The sequence below is a fragment of the Cibotium barometz genome, chromosome 4 (assembly GCF_041138505.1).
Source record: "Cibotium barometz isolate CiBa-2024 chromosome 4, ASM4113850v1, whole genome shotgun sequence".
Classification (NCBI taxonomy): Eukaryota; Viridiplantae; Streptophyta; class Polypodiopsida; order Cyatheales; family Cibotiaceae; genus Cibotium; species Cibotium barometz.
The window spans coordinates 12,894,447-12,911,821 of NC_141049.1; the positions used below are offsets into that span (position 1 = coordinate 12,894,447).

The following is a 17,375-nucleotide window of genomic DNA, read 5'->3' on the forward strand; positions in this document are numbered from 1 at the left end:
TATCAATGTCTGGAACAATCCCACGACTACAAGAAAACATGGCTAACTTCAATTCTGGTATCCTTGCACACCACATGACGTCATATGGTTTGATGCACCTAAACCCATATACCATGTTTCATCACTCTCTTTGCGAGATGTCATAGTACCCATGACATGCTTCATGGCAAACAAATGATATGTATGTCCTTCATTTCTAGATGATGCATAATTTGCATGTTGCACTCTAGCACCACAAACATCATTTTACTTTTTGTAGTAATATCTAGCCATATGTCCAAGTTTGTCACAATAATGATACTCAATGCCATGCATATTCTAGTGTTGTGGTTGCCAACAACCTCTACCACGAGATCTAGATCTCTCTCTAGCACGAGGGTAAAAACCTCTACCACCACGTGCCCAAATGATGGTTGTTGTGAATCCTATCATTGTTGTGGTGGCCTATCATGCCAACCACGTTCACCTGTATGTCCTCTCAAACTAGATCTCCCCTTGCTTCTAGCATCACTATGAGTGTATAATGCATGGTCCCTTGTATGCCCACTGGTACTAGATGAAGTACCTAAACCAAGTTTCATCTCCTCCATAATAAGCAAAGAGACCAACTCATCCAAATTTGACCTCTCTAACCCTTATAGAGGTTTCAAATGCCTTATAGTCTTTTCCCAAACCATTCAATGTAATGGCAACCAAATCATTGCCTTTCATAGGGGCAATAATAGATGCATCTTCATATCCTTTCATCTCCTACACATAGTCATTGATGCTCCTATTGTTTCAAGTCACACTATGTATCGTTTGCTTTAACTTCATCTTCTTTGGTTGAGTAGTTGTATCATACACCTTCACCAATGTATCCCATGCATCCTTGGGATTATCTGTCCTGAATATGGCCAAATCGAGAAATAATGTAGCACTTTGAATGCCCTCTCTGTCCAGTTCCTATGTGCTATAAGTTGGGTGAGTGTTGCATTTGGGTGAAACCCTTGGCTATGTCTCCTCACATGTCACCAAATTCCAAAGTCTTTTCCCTTTCAGAAAGTTCTTCATGCGATACTTCCAAATCCAGAAGTTATTTTAGGATTTGATATCATGAAAATAGAATAGAGGGGAACACAGGAGACACACCTAAAACATATTTGCTCTCATTTCATCAACACACACCAAGTAAAGAAGATTCATAGATTTCCTTTCTCATTGCACTCCACAAAACACATCACATTTCCTAATGATAAGTTTACATATTGAAATAACCTAAAGCTAATGTTGACACACTTGGCCAGATGGATGCAACCATTATTGTCCACACACTGCTAGACTGGTGTCCACACGCTAATGCTATCCAAGAGATCCCGATGAGCTTGCATTCTCAACACCCCCTGGGTACTTGATTAGCTACTCTCAGGTGGTCAGGAGTGTTTACATTTGCATCATCACAGTGCTCTTTTGGCTACTCTTAGGTGGTAAAGCATCCTTACAAACACATAGACTTTGCCTACTCATTTGGTGGCTTACAATATATAAATTGATTAGGTTAGGGTAGTGGTAGTTCCTTTGTTGCTTAATGTCAATGCTTGCTTGAGATCTTCTTGCTCTTGCTTGGTGAAGATCCCTTGCTGACTTCATGCTTGTCGATGTCTTGTCCTTGTTCTTTGTCCTCACATTGTTGGATGCTTCTTAGCTCTTAATCTTTTCTCTTTGGATTTACTATTGGATTTTGGGCAACTCCTTTGATGCGGACCTTGTTCTTCTTGTTGCCACTTGATGCTTGTGCTTGGTGCTTTGATTCTTCTCTATGTAGTGCCTTTGATGTTCCTTCTTCATGTGTTGAATAAGGCATACTTTGTAGAAGATTTTTAAAATACACCTTTTATATTTATGTTGCCATGCAATGTGAGTTGCTTTGCCTAGGTGTGTGTCCCTTCCCTCACGAACCCTTCAATTTTAATGCTTTGATGTGGATACAGCTCTTTCCCAAAATGTAAAAACTTGCCATATCAGAAGGTCTTACTAATGAGCTTTTGATTTTTTTCATTAGTAGTGTCTAATCTCGTACATTTGGTAATATTTTTTGTTTTTTTGATGATAAGTTAAAATTTGATGTAGAAAATGCCAAAATAATGAAAAATATAGTGCAAAATAACTGAAAATGATGAAAATTATGCAATGCAAGAGGGTGAGGGTGATATTGAATGTAAATGATGATTCCCCAAAGGTAATACAACCCTAATTTTGTAATTTCAACTCTAATTAGGCTCAATTTTGACTAAGCACTTCTTAATTATAGTGATTAAGTGAAAAAATTGGTGATTAGTAGGGCTAAAATCCATATCACCCTCTTCGAACTCTCAATTAGACCTCTTTGAATCGGTATATTACTTCTGTCAATATTGTGTAGCCTTGATATCCTTTTGAATAGATTGCATCTGCTGATCCATCTTGTCTAGCATTTTCTTAGATACTTCCACCTTAATCATAGAATCTGATTAATTTAAAGATGTAAGATAATCATAACCATAAATATCTTTAAAAGGGGACATTCTAATGCTGTGGTGATAAGTGACATTGTAAGCAAACTCCACCAAATGTAGGTAGCTCATACACATTCATGGTTCGTGAACCACAATATGCTTTTAAAACATCTTCTATTATGTGGTTCACTCATTTGTCTAGCCATCCATTTCTGCGTGATAGTAGTGTTGATATCTAAGGACATACCAACTGAAAAGATGTAGGGGAGAAGAGAGCTTAAGCTCTAGCAAGCACACACCCACTTACAACTAATAGCTTTCTTGCCTTTAGGCAATGGCACCAAATCCCAAGTCTCATTTCCATACAATGCATCCATCTCCTCATCCATAGCTTTCTCCCAATATACATTTCCAATAGCCTCATCAAAACATGTGGGTTCTACAACCTGCACAACTTTTGCCATATAAGCATAGTGATATGCCACATAACCATCATAAGTTAACCTCTGCACATAGGGTTTTGACTCTCCTAGATCTTCGTAACTTTACATTCATGTCTTCCATAGCTTTCTTCACACCAGGCTTTTTGCATAGATAGGTTACTTTCCCTTGATGAGGAGAAGTGGCACACTAAAAATCTCCAGCTCAAGTCAGCCTTAGAAGCTCAGATATGCTCCATATCAGGTGACTAATTTTTTTGCTTTGCTGCAACTTGCTTGCTAGACCAAATGGCTCAAGATTGGATTTGTGGGTTCCTTGAATGATGGATAACGAGAACCTAAGAGGAATTAACATAATTTTCAGCACACATGACGAATGAGGATACTGATCTACATAGGCGATAGACACACTAAAAATTTGGAGGCTTCAATTGAGCTTGTGGAAATCCATTATGATGAGGCTTTTTGCATAGATAGGTTACTTTCCCTTGATGAGGAGAAGTGGCACACTAAAAATCTCCAGCTCAAGTCAGCCTTAGAAGCTCAGATATGCTCCATATCAGGTGACTAATTTTTTTGCTTTGCTGCAACTTGCTTGCTAGACCAAATGGCTCAAGATTGGATTTGTGGGTTCCTTGAATGATGGATAACGAGAACCTAAGAGGAATTAACATAATTTTCAGCACACATGACGAATGAGGATACTGATCTACATAGGCGATAGACACATTTTTGAGCTACCGGCAACAATTTCACTTAATTGCTCCAGTGAGGGCGAACGCCTAGGGCTGAGCAATGTGTGGCTCAAAAGGCTTGGAAAATGGTGAAGGTAATAAGAAATTGCAAGGTCCACAAATTTGAGCCACTGGTCGAGTGAATGGATAAGATGAGATTAGTGACTTAATAAAGGTGATTACTAATGAGACTAAGATTTGGCTCTTGGAGACTCATGGGAGAGGGGTGGTTTTGATACCAGCTAAACACGAGATTGGACTTGAGCTTTCTCGTGGGGCTGTTGAGCTCATTCATGCAGATGCCTTTGAAGACTCATTGGGACGCAGAATTGCGGATCTTGCGGTATCTGTAGGGTATGAAGGATCTTGGACTCTTCTATTACACTAGAGGGGGAACGTCGGATGGAGTCAGACTCAACGGTTGGAGTGACTCAGACTGGGGAGGAGATCCAGACATGAGGAGATCTACATCAGACTACGGATTTACCCTTGGCCTAGGAGCTATTTCATGGAGTAGCAAGAGGCAGCCAACTATTGGGATCACATAAGGATATTGTTTAAAATGCAACGTTGTGCCGGTCATATATTTGGAGATATGTGACTTTTTCAAAGCTCACCAAAACATGCGAGTCATTTAGAGTGGTTATGATTGTACACACAACTAGAACTTGTCAAATGGAGTTTACAAATTGGAGATGACTCGAATGTAAATGTAACTATGCCTAAAAGGTATAGAACGAGCTATTGATATAAGAGCCTACAAATGCTAGAGACTACATTCATAGATATCTTTGTATCAATCAAGTAAGCATTTAGAAGGAGAATGTTTGCAAAGATGTGACAGGTGGAATCTATGTTGTCTTTCAGTAAGTGTGCATGCTTTTAAGTTGATTGATGTTTCTTTTAGAATGATAATTATTTTATTATGATGCGAAGATATGTAGTTAAATAAGAGTGGATGGCAAATTTGCTTCAATTTATCTCCCACACTGGCATTACCATTGCCAGTAATATTGAATTGATATATATAAAGATACTTACATTGTGTGAAATAAATGGTTGACATTGAGCTAAAGCCACCATACATATCCATAAGTATGAAGTGTCTCATCTATTGCTCAAAGGATGGTTCAAATTCTTAAGATGGCTGTAGGGGCACGGTGAGTTCTTCTCTGTTTTTATAACATTTAGATAAGCAAATGTTTTGCTTTTGATTTACTTTCATTTATAGTGGCATTATTAAATTTTCTTACTCAAAATACCTAACGGAGAGAGAGAGAGAGAGAGAGAGAGAGAGAGAGAGAGAGAGAGAGAGAGAATCTTACGTAAATGATTAGTGAATTATTATGTCGTATTTAATATCACAAGTAATATTGCTTAGGATGGATGTGGCAAGGAGATCATTTTCATTTATTTATGGCGATGGACAACATATTAAAGATATTAGTCTCGACGTTATGATTGTTTATCATAATCTATTTAATCTTCATAGCTCACTTGTAGACCCCCTCTCTTAAAAAGGACAAGCAACAACATTTTTAATGATCGAACTATTAGAGTACACAAATGTATTACCATCTAAAGGCTTGCTTTTTATGTGATTTTTGCATTTAATTATAAATATAAATTATTATTAATATATATTTTTTAAAACAAGGAATATCTTTATTTTTTGGAACCTAGATTATTGCTAGGTTTGTATGGTCCAGACACAACAAGAGCTTTGGGCTCCTTAGAATTTATAATCTAAGATTACGGATTAGTTTCATGTACATGTAATGTTTGTAGACTATGAAAAGCCTAATAAGTTAGATTTTCGGTGCATACGCATTGGACATTACAAATTATCCGATTTACTATTTACACACATGTTCAAATTTCATTCATCTCAAATATTGATCCACTAAATGAGTTTTGTAAGGTTTTATCTTTAAGCTTTTTTTCTCTTTAAAATTATATCTTGCAATAGCTTATGTTATTATCGTATATATATATTTAAAAGAGAGGAGAGGAGTATAAGCTTCCAAGGAGAGATAATCCAATAGCTCAAAGATTATTTTAATGGTTTGCTCACGTGTGTTAAGATTGTCACCACTACATTGGGTTGGAATGCTAGATGTATATGTATGCCAAATCTGGTGCTTATTCAAAGAAAAGTAAGTGCTTTAGGAGCTCTCATATATATGGCAAGCATGGTGTGTTTATACACACACACACACACACACACACACACACACATATATATATATATAAGTGCTTTAGGAGCTCTCATATATATGGCAAGCATGGTGTGTTTATATACACACACACACACACATACACACACACACACACACACATATATATATATATGTATGTATATGTATGCCAAATCTGGTGCTTATTCAAAGAAAAGTAAGTGCTTTAGGAGCTCTCATATATATGGCAAGCATGGTGTGTTTATGTGTGTGTGTGTGTGTGTGTGTGTGTGTGTGTGTGTGTATATATATATATATATATATATATATGACCAATTCTCTATTCAATTGATGCTTCTCATGGAGAAATTCTCAATTCACAAATCAAACTCTAGGCTTGTGAAGCTAGAGGTTAAGAAAATGATGTTTTATACTTATATGCTAGTAAATTATGATAATCTTATGAGTTAAATCCATAAATTGGATTTACGGTTAAAACATAGTTATACTATCATAATTACATTACTAAGTCTTATTCTTTCAAAAAATATTAAAAATTTTCAATAATAGCAGCGGAGCTATGGCAAAATTTTTAAGAAATTATATATATATATATATATATATATATATATATAGGTTGTCAAGTTGAGGGCCATGAGGCCCAAAATGGACTTCAAATATACCATATTAGATAATTTCAAAAAAATCCCATTCCCATTTGTAAAATGGGATCATGGTGAACCTATCCAAAAGTTTATCAAAACCCCCTCATGTGACATATCATTGGAAAGATCTTGAAGTGTAGAATCTAAATCTATGACCTCCGACAAATTTGGAGTTGGTATGTTTAAGATATGTCCAAAACTATATGGAGTAATTGATTTCCAAAATATGAGATTTTTTTCTAATTACCTAATATTGACTTTGTAACTCTTGCCCCTCGGAGACGGATCATGCCACTAGTGTTGTAGAAAGAGCATAGAAAATGTTGCATGTGATGATATTGAGTTGTGATGGCTATTCAATATGTGTATTGTCAATGCAAGTCCTTTGGGGAACATGTGCTTTGCTTGTTGTTTGTATGAATAATGTGGTTCATGCATGCGTGGGGTTTGACTTTGACAATGAGGAGAGATATAATCTCTATTTATTTAACTCACAATTTCAACAACAGGCACAATTCACCCATTGGTCACATATGGCATACAATAATAGATCAGGTGGCACTTAATCTAGTGGCTCAGCTCATCACAACCCACTTCACCTCAGAAGTCGTGTGCTTTAGGCCTCACACTGTAGGGTTGTGTGCGCGAGTGGTGTAGCCTCTAGCTCGGCTATGTCGAAATGGGACTTCTATGAAAGAAAGTTCATGCAATTGCTATAATTTGCATAGACCATCTTTTGTGATTTTATGTGCAAAGGAACGAAACTAAGCGTGGAAATGTTTTCTGAGAAATTCAAACACTCATTGTGCTTTTTCCATCGTGCTTAAGCTCTTGTTTGCAGACCTCCTCCCCTCATCAATCTAAACGTGACCTTTACCGTCTTGCTAAAAAAAAAAAGTCTCTCTTTCATGTTCTCTAGAAAGACGGAATAAAGTACTAAAGCATGTAATCCTTTAGAGAAACAAGTCTACTCTATGTATCGTTTAATGGTGTAATCAAGTTCATTGCTAACATCACCCCCAACCAAATATCCCCAATGAATCCATATATGGAGATTGGCAGACAAATATCTGGTTTTCTAACAAGAAATTAAGCCTTGACCCTAAGCTCCCAAAAAAAAATTCAACCCCTTACAAAGAAAATCATCTTTTTTTTTTGCAAAACTACTAGGTGTTAATTCTTTCAACAACATCCAATCAATACAAATTCCAAGAGTGCATTCTTGCACTTCTCAAAACTATTGTGCTTTGCTTAGCTACATTGCATGAACAGATCACCTCGGATGCCCTCAATGTCATGCAATATCATACTCCCTAGATCTCCCCCTTATTTTGAGGAGATTACTAAATGAAAACCCTATATTTAAGTGTGTTCAAATTTTTTTAAGTGGAAGTTTATTTCCCATCACCAACAAGCAAGAATTGAACCCGCAATCACCCACTTCGAACTCCAAGAGTGAGATTGAACCCGCAATCTCACACACTAGCAATATGTTGCTGGAAGCAAGCAAGAATTGAACCTGCAGCCAATGACGTGATAGATGAAGTGGTAAGATGTGTTTGTCTAGGACCAAGAGGTCCTAGTTTTAAAACCCAACAAGGTGCCTCCTCAGCGGCATTGCCTACGAGTAGATAAAAAAACACCTATTGACGGCGAAAAACAATAACTACTGGAGGATCTTGGGCCTACAGCTAGTTGAGAAAAAGCCAAAAAAAAAAAAAAGGTTCCCTCAATCGAACACTTAGTAGTCCAACTCCTCACCATCTCCAACTATTATGCACGGACCTTCAAAAGTATTTTCATCCCGTGCTTTATATATTTCAGCGTTTATAATGCAATGCCACTGAACACCTTCGACAGTATTTTTTGAGCTAAAAATCCATAAGTTCATAAAGAAAAAACTTCCTCCTGAACTCACGTGCTCCTATGAGCCTCAGTTATATAATACAAGGAGTAAACGTTAAGCTGCAACTGCCTTCATGCCGTTGCCAAAACGGGTTCTGATTTGTGATTGTTGGGGGGGGGGGCTAGAATAAAGAAGCCCTACATATTCAAGTATCTCCATGTATGCTTTTTCCATCCACATGTCAAGCAATAATTAGTAAAATCTGTGTCATGAACGCATTTGAGAGAGTTGAGCATCCCCCTCCAGCATTTATAACTTCTTGTGCTTGCCTTGCCTAATGTAGGAGCTAAACATAGGGTGAGGGGCCTTATTTTTAAATTTGATCAATGACAATATTTCTGCCTGGATGTGCGCTTTCTTGGCTCATCCCTTTTGTGACGAACTCTCCGGCTGACTAGCTTCCAACGGTTGATCTAGCAGTAGTATATAGCATGTCATGCTGAGGATAAACACTCCTACTGCAATAGCCGTCGCAGGCACAATGAAGAAGCAAGGAACCTCTGTGGATCTGGTTTCAAACACTTCTACACAGCGAGAAAACCATCTCCAACTAAGAGGCCCCCAGAAGCATATCACAAAGACCGATATGTAGAAAGCCAATAGAAAGCTTCCTATGAGGAGAAGTCTGCAACAGTGGGCATGTGTTCCATGTTCTTTTCTCTTCTTGGCGTAGTATGCCAGGGGATAGATGGGCCCTATTGTGAGGCTCACATAACCGAGAACGAACATCCGGAAGACCTTGCTAAGAGTAATTACACTCATATCCTCTTCCTTCCACCACAAAGCCAGATACATGATGCACAGGATGAATGGGGGCGCAACTAGGAACCCGATACGCACTGCCAATCCTTTCCACATGCTCAGGCCAATGAAGCTTAAGCATCCCAGAATGAGGACGGACAAAGTGAACAATCCTGCCATACGATCCAACTCTCAGGCAGTTACAAATCAATCAAACTCTCCAACAATGGAAGGTGTGGAAGGGAAATGGAGTAGGAGACCTCCCTCAAGAACCCCCCCTCTCTCCTAACCCCCACCCTCATAGCGGCAGGAATCGGCGACCGGTCAGGAGACCAGAAGCCAATTCCTGACCGTCACCAATTCCCAGCAGAGACAGGAAGGCGGGGAGTGGGGTGGGGACAGGGATGTGGGCGGGGGGCGGGGGGCGGGGGCGGAAGGGAGCAGAAGTCGGCCAGGATGCCGATCTCCCTCCTGGCGCACCCCAGCCTCTGATTAAAATATGAGGCCCGGGGAATGATGGAGTGCAAAATGGCAGGCCATTCTGCAGGTGGGAGCAGCCGGAAGCCCGCCTGCAGAATGGCCACACCCATGGCCATTCCGTGTCGTCGTGCATGGATGGAGGGCGGAAATTCTCTGGCTGAACGACACATCAAAAAGTGACCCGCAGTTGCTGACAAACGTCCATGACAAAGGATGTAAATGGGTACCTGCTGCGATGATGATGGATGCTTTGTGCCGGAAGTTCCATGACTGATGGGTCGAAACCGAAGCAATCGCCGTGACGTTGTTCAGCATGGCGGAGAAAAGGGAGGCCGCCAGCGAAAGCCAGATCACTTTGGAACCCTTGGCTTCATCGAATTTTAATAAAATGAAGTTAAGCTGGAGCTGCAGATGAGGCGCAGTTTCCACGGCAGCCGCCATGAGGCCGAACAGGGTGCTCTTCTCGGGCGATTCCAGGTCTTTGAGCCTGTTACGGAGACAAATTTGAGAGAAATGGAGATGCTACATGCCATCCAATTAAGAGAAATGAAGGGCAACTTACCCGTGGAGGGAGAGAGTGGTGAGAAGGAGGTGGGCGAGGCGGCGAAGCTGCAGGAGGGGGAAGAAGAAGGCGGTGGAGAGGGGCTCGCGTAGCTGGAAGCGGAAGATGAGGGCGGTGAAAGCGTGCGAGGCCAGGAGCATAACGGCATAGGAGATGAGGATCCATCCGTGCTGCGAAGGGTTGGCCCGCGCCAAGTGGTAGTACTCCAGGCCAGCCGCCAAGTTGCCGCCAAACGCCATCAGGTACGCCGCCGCTGACAGCCCCATCCACGCGCCAGACTCCACATCCGACCAGCTTGTTCGCCCTCCTCTTCCTTCCGCAGCCGGAGACGCCATCCCCAAGTGCGCGCGCGCACACAAACACAGAGAGAGAGGGGGGTAACGGTAACAAGTAGACAAAAATTAGCTGATCCTCAAGGAGAGGGAAACCTTAAGACCATCAAGAATTGGTCAAACTTTGAGGTAACCTTAACACCCTCAAGAATTGGTCGAAGATTGATTCTCCATATGCACCCAAAATAAAAAAAATTTCTATTTATTAATTAAAATAGCGTTCTTGCATTTTGAAGTTTCATTAAAATCACGTTTAAAGGTTCGTATGAGAGCTTAAAATTTTTTTTAGAAAAAATCTTCAGATTGTAATCTTCGCCACGCGCATCAATTGCATGAAAGCCACCCATCCATGCCAAATTTGTCCATCATGAGGTTGGTAGTATATCTACGTTGAATCTTCATCTTTGCATGGCACCTCTCACCCCTTCACGCAGACGAGGGATGTCCAGCAAGACACTCTTCGACTCTCTCTCTCCTCTCGGGAATAGGAGGGCACACCTCTCTCTATTATGTAGTACCTCTCTCTATTATATGTAGTACCTCTCTCGGCTATTCTCCTCCACGATCAATGCCTCTCTCGCACGGCCAACACCTGTCCTCCTCCACGGAGTACTAGGCATATTAATTAATCAATGGGCCAACAACATTGGTGTTATTCGCTTTCTCCTCTTGCCCCTTCACGCAGTCGAGGAACATGTTCAGCAAGACACTCTTCGACTCTCTCTCTCTCTCTCTGTCCTCTCGAGAATAGGAGGGGGTTCTGGACGCGATCACGCGCCTCTCTCTATGTAACACCTGTCTTGGCTATTCTCCTCCAAGATCGACGCCTCTCTCACTTATCCTCCTCCACGGCCAACGGCTCTGTTTGACGTCCTCCTCTAGTGCTAGGCAATTTGCTAAGGTTTTTACCTTAGCATATTAATTAATCAATCGGCCAACAACATTGGTGTTATCCGCTTTCTCCTCTTGCCCCTTCACGCAGACAAGGAGCAGGTTCAACAAGACACTCTTCGACTCTCTCTCTCTCCTCTCGAGAATAGGAGGGGGTGCTGAACGTGGTCGCGCGCCTCTATGCAGCACCTGTCTCAGTTATTCTCCTCCAAGATCGACACCTCTCTCGCTTATCCTCCTCCACGGCCAACGCCTCTGTTTGACGTCCTCCTCCAGTGCTGGGCAATTTGCTAAGGTTTTTACCTTTAGCATATTAATTAATCAATGGGTCAACAACATTGTTGTTAGTACTTATTAGTTACTACTACCTAAGGTGCCACAAAGTCCCCCTTTTGGAAAGCATAGGGTCTGAAAACCCAGCCAATATGCACCCAAAATATGTGCGTTGAAACTTCATCTTCGCATGGCGCTGGGAAACAGAAGAGCTATCTGCGTTGAAGCATTAGCTTCGCATGTCGCTGGTGAAATTTTTATGGTTCTTCATATCCGATTTCTGTTCGTGTACATGTGAATGTATATTGTATTTGATTTTTTTTAATATGATAGTTTTTGCTAAATTGAATTTCTCTATTTTTTTAAACATCTTTGAAGCTCACGGTTGTGAAAGTGCTAGCTTTTTTTTTTTTGAGAAATTATCAATTTGAAAATTGTACAAGGATTAATAAATAAATATTAAAATTTATCCTAAACTAAGGTTATTACTAAGGTTGCAAACCTTAATGTGCCTATGTTTTTTTTACCAAAAATTAAATTCAGGCACCCACGAAAAAATTAATTAATATGCAAAGATTCATAGAGGGATTCTCAATGTCTTATAACGTCAAAATCCAAAAGTTATATCATTAATTTTAAAAACTTTAATCCAAGAGTTAGAGTGACCATCTTCATATAATAAATTTTTTTTATTAGATTGGACTTGGAAATAATCCCAAAAAGAAAAGACTTCAACATGATATGTTGTGACTAGAGGACTCAATGGTTCGAAATTTCGATTTGTGACATGCCTCGTCAAACTTGTGATGGCTTGCACTGCTTCAAAATAATAACTTTTGATTAAAGTATTGTTTATTTGTTTGGAATATTGTATTCATGTGTTGCATACATGATTGGCCCAAACCCGCTTTATTGCTTCCCTCCCTCCCTCCCTCTCTCTCTCTCTCTCTCTCTCTCTCTCTCTCTCTCACTCACTCACTCACTCACTCACTCATTTTCCTCTTATTTTTCCTGCTTAAAACAAAACAAAATACATTTTTTTATACATTGATTCTCTCTCTCTCTCTCTCTCTCTCTCTCTCTCTCTCTCTCTCTCTCTCTCTCTCTCTCTCTCTCTCTCTTATTCTCTTATTCTCTTATTCTCTAACTCTAACTCTCTCTCCCTCTTATTCTCTAACTCTCGAACTCTATCCCTCTCTAAATCTCTAACTTTGTTTTCTCTCTGTCTCATTAAATCTCTTTAACTCTCTTTCTCTAACTACCTCTCTCTCTCTAACTGACTCTCAAACTCTCTCTAACTCTGTGACTCTCTCTCTCCCTCTCTCTCTCTCTCTCTCTCTCTCTCTCTCTCTCTCTCTCTCTCTCTCACACACACACACACACACACACTAACTCTCTTTCTCTACTACTCCCTCTAACTCTCTCTAACTCTCGCTCATTTTAACTCCCTTTCTCTCACTCTAAATCTCTCCCTCTCTCTCTTTCTCTCTCTCTCTCTCTCTCTCTCTCTCTCTCTCTCTCTCTCTCTCTCTCTCTAACTCCCTTTCTCTCACTCTAACTCTCTTTATCTAAATCTCTCCCTCCCTCCCTCTCTCTAACTCTCTCACTCTAACTCTCTTTATCTAAATATGTAGCTCTCTCTCTCTAACACTCTCTATCTCAATCTCTCTCTAACTCTCTCTCTCTCTCTCTCTCTCTCTCTCTCTCTCTAACTTTCTCTCCAAAACACACACTCTCTCTAAATGACTCTCTTTCTCTCTAATTCTAATTCTCTTTCTCTAACTCTCTCTCCCTCTAACTTTCTCTCTCTCTCTCTCTCTCTCTCTCTCTCTCTCTCTCTCTCTCTCTCTCTCTCTCTCTAACTATGTCTCTCTGTCTCTCTAACTCTAACTCTTTATCTCTCTAACTCACACTTGCTCTATAACTCTCACTTTCTCTAACTCTCCCCCCTCCCCCTCTCTCTCTCTCTCTCTCTCTCTCTCTCTCTCTCTCTCTCTCTCTCTCTCTCTCTCTCTCTCTCTCTTACTCTTTGCCTCTAACCCTCTCTAACTCTCTAAGTCTCTCCTACTCTCTCTCTCTCTAACTCTATCTCCTCTCTCTGTCTATCTTTCTAACTCTCTCTCATGGTCTCTTTCTAATTGACTCTCTCTCTCTCTCTCTCTCTCTCTCTCTCTCTCTCTCTCTCTCATGGTCTCTCTCTAATTGACTCTCTCTCCCTCTAACTTCTCTAACTCCCTCTCTCTAACCCTCTATGTCTCTCTCTCTCTCTCTCACCCTCTTACTCTCTAACTCTCTAACTTTCTAACTTTTTAACTCTCTCTCTCTCACTAACTCTCTTTAAGTCTCTTTCTCTAAGTCTCTATAATTCTCTCTCTCTCTCTCTCTCTCTCTCTCTCTCTCTCTCTCTCTCTCTCTCTCTCTCTCTCTCTCTCTCTCTCTATTTTACACTCTCTAACTCTCTCTATCAATCCCTCTCTCTTTAAATCTTTCTAAATTTTTCTCTCTCTAAATCTCTCTCTCTCTAACTCTCTCTCTAACTCTCTCTCTCTCTATCAATCTCTCTCTCTTTAAATCTTTCTAAATTTCTCTCTCTCTAACTCTCTCTCTCTAACTCTATGACTCTAACTTTCTAACTACCTAGCTCTCTCTCTCTCTCTCTCTCTCTCTCTCTCTCTCTCTCTCTCTCTCACTAACTCTCTCTCTCTCTCTACTACTCCTCTCTCTCTCTCTCTCTCTCTCTCTCTCTCTCTCTCTCTCTCTCTCTCTCTCTCTCCACTAGCCTACATTCAATATAGCCATTTGTGAAGGACTTTCACCCTCTTGGACCACGTAGTTAGCTACCTCAGAGGTTCAGTCTTAACTGCTACCTTTGAACCAAATCTTACCACATACCAACCACATGATGGAAGAGTTGAGGTAAAGTCTAGAGAGACACCTGGTGTAGTCTCACGTTACAAGCAGAGAGAGTTCACATGGGAGAGAGCAAATCAAAATTTAAAAACTGGCCTTTATAGCATCCAATCCATTGAAAACACCCAACCCAGGGCACACAATAGCCCTACAACTATCCTTTGAAGCTCTGCTGATACAATTGAACACCTTACCCTCCTCAACCTGAATCCGTTGACCCACTAAAGTGTCCTCCTAGGTCAGATCTGACTCTGATCTTCAACTTTAACACCTCAGCTCACCTCCTCTGACAACTTGCTGACCTAAACTGACCTCAGTTGATCACTGACTAACTATGGTTTGATTCAGCTAAGAGTTGTTGACCACTGTTAGATTCTTGTCCTCCATACCCTCAAATCTTCCTCAGAACTGGCAATCTTTAAAACCCTAGCTCCACAACCTTGTATAATCTTTAATACTGAAAAGTCAATAAAAAAAGATAAAACAATAAGAGAGAAGAAAACCATGTATAAGGTATTATTTTCTCTCTTCCCCTTCGCTTGGAAATATATGGACACGAAGCGAATTCCTCCAAAAGTGGTGAAACACACTGCCCCCCTCTCAAAGATGTCAAACCATCCAAACAAAGAGCGTATCACATGCATCTCAAGTACATAAAAATGGTCAAAGAAGAAATTGGTAAACAATGTTTCATACCTTATTGAAAAAACCAAAACTGACTCCCCTTCCTTATGAGTCAGTTGATACAAGCTCATTGTCGACATGGTATTTTTGTACTAGATCAAGCACACTGATTAGGTGTTGGGTTAATAGTGATCTTTCCCAAAAAGAACAAACATCTTAGAGTGTGTTTAACCTCAAAAAGGCTGGAATTCTTAGAGTGTTAACCTCAAAAAGGTTAGTTACCTCCGCAGTCGCGATCACTACCCCTTGCCTTACACTAACCACATGTTGAAAAGAGTCACCAGAGTAGAAGCTTATAGCTTCTTAGATGGCTTCTCTAGGTACAACCAAGTGACAATTAATGTTGGACCCCTGCCCTCTTTGCGCATCGAACTGTGGAGTGCTAGCAAGAAGTAGCAACCTTATGCGCAGGGCAAAGCTTCCCACTCGGGGCCTCGCCCGAATGTCCGGGCAAGGGACTAGTCTAGCGGCTCTTCCAAAACCGAACCCGGAAAAAACTTTCCTCGCCCAGAAAGCATAGGCGATTCCTCCAAGAAAATCTTCTCGAATCTTTTTAACGTAGTCAAGAGCCTTAGCTATCCTTTGTATTTCGACCAAACCCGCGGGTCACATGACCGAATCAAAGGAGGAACTTGCACTTGGTTCATAGAGATCAACGCTTTTTTTCCCTCAAGTGAGGCACAGCCGTTGATTCTTTCCCATAGAACAAGAATTATCCAGTGACTTACTTCAACTATCGTAACTTTGAATAGAATTGAACTTTATTGTAGGAATCCACCGATCTAGCCTATGGGCCCATGGGTTAGCCAACCGTCCAACCATTGTATTGGTGGGATCCCTTTTTATAAAAATATGGTTGTTTTTTGTCCCAGGTACTAGGGAAAAGAGTTCCCAGGCTCCCTAGCTGGCACTCATGGGTGGCAAAACTATTAAATAGACACACCACTTACACACCCAATATGAAATTGCCTTTTCTCATATTCAACTATTTTCAAGACAGAATTACAATAAAACCAGAGTGTTTCCATCATAATCCTCAGTATTCCAGTTTCAGGGTCCAAGTTCCAACTTTTTCACTTTCCAACCATAAAATCCAAATTCTAGTCATACCTTCCTCAGCGTACCTATGGCATCATCAACCAGAGCGTCCACCACCTGGTCAGTCTCTCTAGGTTCACCTAGTACTTCACTCACGGGCCGTTTCATGGTTCCTAACTCATAGTACCCAGGAGTATGATCTCCTTTATCCATAAAATCCAGATGGGCTCTCCGTTGAAGATCAGCTAGATCAACCAATGAGATCCAGTTACCAAAAAGGCACCATGGACTCATCCGTTGAAGACGAGCAAGGTCAACCAACCAGATCCAGGCCCGTGTTCAAAAAACCAACTCCAACTCAATGTTCCATTTCTTCCTTGACGCATGCGTGGGTATCCTGGGCGAGCCCGAGCACCATATGGTCAGACCCTCTAGGATCCTTCGCCAGGTGACCTAGCGCTTCACTCATAGGCCGCTTCCTTGGCCCCTCATCCACCGTACCGAAAAACAAGTTTCACATGCAAATACAGTTTCCAAGCAAAATTCCCATCTTTCCATATCATTCCTCATCATTTCACATCACTCCTTGACCTAGCGCTTCACTCATAGGCCGCTTCCTTGGTCCCTCATCCACCGTACCGAAAAACAAGTTTCACATGCAAATACAGTTTCCAAGCGAAATTTCCATCTTTCCATATCATTCCTCATCATTTCACATCACTCCTTATCATTCCATAATATTCCACATCATTCCACATCACTCCACATCATTCCACATTATTTCACATTATTTCCACATCACTCCACATTATTCTATGTCATTTCAAGTCATTCAACATCACTCCACATCATTCCACATTATTTCCACATCACTCCACATCATTCCACATCATTTCACATTATTTCCACATCACTCCACATCATTTCACATTATTTCACATCATTTCACATTATTTTCCATAAATTGAATGAATCTAGAAAAAATTATGCATAACCTTCTTTATTTTTCTCGTAAATGAATAATTCTCAAAACTCCACTTTTAGCATAAAATTTATTATGCATAAATT

At 40.6% G+C, this 17,375-nt stretch overlaps 1 protein-coding gene across 2 annotated transcripts; it reads right to left on the reverse strand.

Annotated features, from left to right (window-relative positions):
• Positions 1-7,677: 7,677 nt before the first annotated feature.
• Positions 7,678-10,551, reverse strand: LOC147638925 (uncharacterized). Of its 2 annotated transcripts, none has more exons than XM_086782432.1 (3): positions 10,180-10,551; positions 9,845-10,104; positions 7,678-8,009 (listed from the first exon to the last, which is right to left on the reverse strand). In XM_086782432.1, the coding sequence occupies exons 1-3, from the start codon at positions 10,512-10,514 to the stop codon at positions 7,966-7,968; spliced, it is 639 nt and encodes a 212-aa protein (XP_086638558.1). In that variant the 5' UTR covers positions 10,515-10,551; the 3' UTR covers positions 7,678-7,965. The 2 variants fall into 2 exon arrangements, with proteins under 2 accessions (XP_086638558.1, XP_086638550.1); XM_086782424.1 differs by lacking the exon at positions 7,678-8,009 and adding an exon at positions 8,267-9,310.
• Between the last annotated feature and the right edge of the window lie 6,824 nt (positions 10,552-17,375).